This window comes from Squalius cephalus (assembly GCF_949319135.1).
Source record: "Squalius cephalus genome assembly, chromosome: 8".
Taxonomy (NCBI): domain Eukaryota; kingdom Metazoa; phylum Chordata; class Actinopteri; order Cypriniformes; family Leuciscidae; genus Squalius; species Squalius cephalus.
In genome coordinates, this window is record NC_137129.1 from 46,303,578 (window position 1) to 46,308,430 (window position 4,853).

The 4,853-nt window shown below is 40.5% G+C and overlaps 2 protein-coding genes across 3 annotated transcripts in view; both read left to right on the top strand.

Annotated features, from left to right (window-relative positions):
- Positions 1-1,225, top strand: part of LOC307163722 (Golgi phosphoprotein 3-like) — a 10,184-nt gene extending 8,959 nt beyond the window's left edge. For both annotated transcript variants that reach the window (XM_079879939.1, XM_079879938.1), the window contains exon 5: positions 122-1,225. In XM_079879939.1, the coding sequence (XP_079736065.1) occupies positions 122-555 (434 nt within the window). In that variant the 3' untranslated portion in view covers positions 556-1,225. The remainder of the gene's footprint in view (positions 1-121) is intronic.
- Positions 1,226-2,346: 1,121 nt separating this feature from the next.
- Positions 2,347-4,853, top strand: part of LOC307163357 (Golgi phosphoprotein 3-like) — a gene marked incomplete at its 5' end in the record, with an annotated part of 9,773 nt that continues 7,266 nt past the window's right edge. The window contains one exon of the mRNA XM_079879388.1: positions 2,347-2,418. Coding sequence (XP_079735514.1) covers positions 2,347-2,418 — 72 coding nt within the window. The remainder of the gene's footprint in view (positions 2,419-4,853) is intronic.

The following is a 4,853-nucleotide window of genomic DNA, read 5'->3' on the forward strand; positions in this document are numbered from 1 at the left end:
AATGTCTCCATTTAGATAGCGAAGTAATCGTGTGTGTGTGTGTGTGTGTCTCCTGTGTGGTGTGTGTGTGTGTGTCTCCTGTGTGGTGTGTGTGTGTGTCTCCTGTGTGGTGTGTGTTCAGGCGAGACCTGGAACCCAATGAAAATGCACTATCAGATGCGTAACGTGCGCGAGCGTCTGGCGAAGAGTCTGGTGGAGAAGGGCGTGCTGACGACGGAGAAGCAGAACTTCCTGGTGTTCGACATGACCACACACCCGCTCACGGACGGCGCGCAGAAGCAGCGGCTCGTTCAGCGCCTGCAGGACACGCTTCTGGAGCGCTGGACCAACGACCCGCTGCGCATGAGCCGCCGAGCGCTAGCGCTGGTTCTGCTAGCGCACGTGTCCGACGTGCTGGAGAACGCCCTGTCCTCGCTGCCCGACGAGCGCTACGAGCTAGCATGCACGCGCTCGCGGAGCCTGATCGAGGCCGAGCCGGAGACGGTGAGCGCTAGGGTCACGACCCCGGCCGAGGAGATGATCTGGGCCATTCTGGCCGCGTTCAACAAGTCCTGAGAACTGAAGCGCCACAGCCTTCAGTGTCTCTCGTGAACCCAACACTGAAGTGAGTCGCGGTCATTGCACACTGAGTCCGCAGTTTTCGAGAATTTCGATCTCAGTGTGCAATGACCTTTAAACTGCAGTTCATGGACTGGCCACTAGAGGCCGGCTGCAGAAGAGAGTCAGTCCCATAGACCCGCATGTTAAAATGCCCAACTCTACAGCAGAGAAAAACATGTTTACAGTCTGGAGCAAAAACTGGTTTTGGTCTATAAAGCTGATTTAGCCCTTCATGACGACTGTGAGGGGGGGAATATTTTTATAACTCATCCATTTAAATTATATTAAGCCTTAAAGTTCTGCATAATTAAGGGCGTGGCCACTTGAGTGACAGGTGGATTGCCGCTGATGTCACTGCTAGCGTTTGTCTGCTGTGTGTTAGCATCACGTCACCTCAGCTAATCCGCATCACCGCACATTTTCGTTTATCCGGGAGTGACGCTGCCAAGATGGCGACGGCTGGCTCCGCCCACTTTAAAAAACGCTCTTCGTAACCCACGGGTGACGTCACGCACAATACGGCCATGTTTATTCACAGTCTATGGCCGAAACTCGAGCTCGTGCAGCAGCTCCTGACAGTCACTGCACATATATATATATATATTACACAGAGTATATATTATACAGAGTAAAAAAAAAAAAAAAATTACTAAAACTTTTAATATAAAATTAATAATAATATAATGGTATGTTAATGACACTGGTAACACTTTACAATGAGGTTTTTTTTTGTTTACATAATTTAATGTAACTAATTTAATAATGATCAATACTTGTGATTAATGTCAATCTCATGATGTACGAATACATGTTTAATATCAGAAGTGTGTAAATATTAGTTCGTACACTGTGAGCAGAACGAGCTCGAGCCTGAACCCTGTCTAGGGCGAGTGTGCTTCATGTGGTAATATGTGTAACAATCTGTGACATCACTTCCTCATCGTGTGACATCACTTCCTCATCGTGTGACATCACTTCCTCATCATGTGTTGATGCATGTGACTCTCTTCCTCTCAGTGTGTGTCAATGGCTACGTCCTAAATCACACACTCTGAGTCGGTGCTTATTTTGAATACTTATTTTGAGTGTGTGTGTATGAGTGTAATCTCGATGTACTACATCCGCCATGATGTCATTATCATGTGACCTTCCGTCGCTCTCTCATCAGTCCTGTGAAACACAGACGTCACATGATCTGATCACGCATTTAGTCAATTATACTAGTAACTTCATTTTAAATGTCTTTATTTAGTAGTTTTTCTTTGCAGTTTGTCTCTGAACCCGACAGGTGTGTGTGTGTGAGTGTGTGTGTATGTGTGGAGAGGATGTCAGGAATCTTCCCACAGATACATGTTCTGGTCTAGTGATGTCACTTCCTGTCTCTCAGGAACATCTTGTTGGTGTTTTATGAATTATTATTTCTCGTCATCTGGTGAAAATCGGGACAAATGCGGGAACAGGCAAAAAGATATTTGTAAATAAATGTGTTAATACATTAGAATTGTTAGTGCATAGAATTGAATATGATTAATAAAATTATTACTGTTATTTTATTTGTGTTATTTTGGATGTTTATATTATGAATGATTTTCGATATTTCTGGGATGGATTCAGCATTTTACAGACGTTCGATGTTAATTTAGTGTAATCTTACACGAGACGGCTCACACTTTCATCATTCATATTCAGTTATGATTCAGTTATGATTCAGTTATGAGTCTGTTATGAGTCTGTATGCTGTCAATCATGAATAACGAAGGGAAGAAGCTGTGGGGAAATAACTTGATTATTGAGAGTTATGAGATGAAGGACTGTATGGTCAATAGTTTAATATGTTTAATAAGCACAGAATGTGTTTCTCTTTAATCATGTGTGTGTATGCGTAATATTCAAATATAATAATAAATTATGACTGTTTCTCTGTCAGTCCATTGATTGTTGAATTGAATAAAATGTTTTTTCATGTTTTTTTGTTCTTTTTTTAATATTATAATATACAGTGGTGGTCAAAATTGATGGCACCACTGATAAATATGATAAAAAAATGTCTGTAAAAAATAAATCTGCATTGTTTATCCTTTTGATCTTTCCTTCAAAAAATTCGCAAAAATCTAACCTTTCATTGAAGTAAAAGAATTGAAAGTGGGGGGGGGGGGGGGGAATCACATTATAAAATAAATGTTTTTCTCCAAAACACGCTGGCCATAATTATTGGCACCCTGTTATTAAATACTTTCTGCAACCTCCTTTTGCCAAGATACCAGCTCTGAGTCTTCTCCTATAATGCCTGATGGGTTTGGAGAACACCTGACCTGAGATCAGAGACCATTCCTCCATACAGAACCTCTCCAGATCCTTCAGATTCCCAGATCCATGTTGGTGCTTCTCCTCTTCAGTTCAGCCACTCATCAGGTCAGGGGACTGGGACGGTCATGGCAGAAGCTTCATTTTGTGCTCAGTTACACATTTTTGTGTTGATTTTGATGTTTGTTTTGGATCGTTGTCCTGAATGAAGATCCAACCACGGCCCATTATAAGATTTCTAGCAGAGGCCGTCAGGTTTAGATTTTTTATCTGTTGATATTTGATAGAATCCACGATGCCATGTATCTGAACAAGAAGTCCAGGACCTCCAGTAGAAAAATATGCCCACAACATTAAAGATCCAATGCTATATTAAATCGTACACATGGGGGACTCTTCATCCCTGTGTGCACCAAACCCATCTAGTGTGTTTTCTGCCAAAAAGCCCTTTTTTTGTTTCATCTGACCACAGATCCCTGTGCCGTGTGAAGATCCAGCCGTGTCTGACCACTGAATATGCTGGAGTTTGTTCTTGGAGGAGCGAGGAGGATTTTTCTTGAAACCCTCCCAAACAACATGTGGGGATGTAGTGGTTGTTTGATAATATTTTTTATGCTTTCTGACCCCCAAGACTCACTAATCTCTGCAATTCTCCATCTGTGATCCTTGAAGAGTCTTTGGCCACTCAAACTATCCTCCTCACCGTCCATTAAGACAATATAGACACACGTCCTCTTCCTGGCAGATTCGTAACATCTGTAGTTGATTATAACTTCTTAATTATTGCCCTGATGGTCAAAATGGGGATTTTCAATTCTTTAGATATTTTCTTACAGCCACTTTCTATTTTGTGAAGCTCAACAATCTTTTGCTGCACATCAGAACTATATTCTGTGGTTTTCCTCATTGTGATGATTCAGGGGATTTGGCCTTTGTGTTTCCTCATATTTAAACTCCTGTGAAACAAGAAGTCATAGCTGGACAATTTCATGTTCCTAGTCACCCTGGTGTGCTATAAAAGCTAAATATTAATGGGAATATACTTCAGAGATATTTTTCTCATGAAAAATTCTAGGGGTGCCAACAATTATGGCCAGCGTGTTTTGGAGAAAAACATTTATTTTATAATGTGATTCCCCCCCCCCCCCCCCCCCCCCCCCACTTTCAATTCTTTTACTTCAATGAAAGGTTAGATTTTTGTGAATTTTTTGAATGAAAGATCAAAAGGATAAACAATGCAGATTTATTTTTTACAGCCATTTTTTATCATATTTATCAGGGGTGCCATCAATTTTGACCACCACTGTATATTATAAATATATATTATGTTTTTTTATTCTATATTATGTTGCTATATGTTATAAATTCTGTATTATATTGTTTTGCATTGTATTGTTTTATATATTATATTAATTGCAGTATATTATTCTATATTATGTTGTTTTGCTTGCTTTACTCATCTTGCTGAAAGTTCCTGCAGGATCATCTCTGGGGTCAAAGGTCATATGTTATAAAATGTGCTTATTATCCCTTTGATCTCTGAACTTTTATCAGGGCAGCAGAAATGCTCGATAGATTGTGTAAATATACGAAGTAGAGCATTATTTAGTCCTGGTGTGAAGCTGTTCATGCAGAAGCGAAAGCGTTCATCACTCAGCTTCTACACTATAGAGATGTCAGCAGAACCACATGATCACATGCTGGACACTCATATGAGCTATAATCATATTTCTCAGGCCCTTTCTGCACTCCAACGTTTTCATTAAGACAGATAACATCATGTCAGTTAAGCTGAGCTGAAAATCCAAGCACTTTAAAACATGCATCACATTATTTCCATTTAGTTATTAAGTATTAGTGTGAGTATCACACACATTATCTGATACACAGAGAGAAGGAATTCAGAGATAGAGACAAATCCAGACTGTAGAACCCAACCTTACATACAC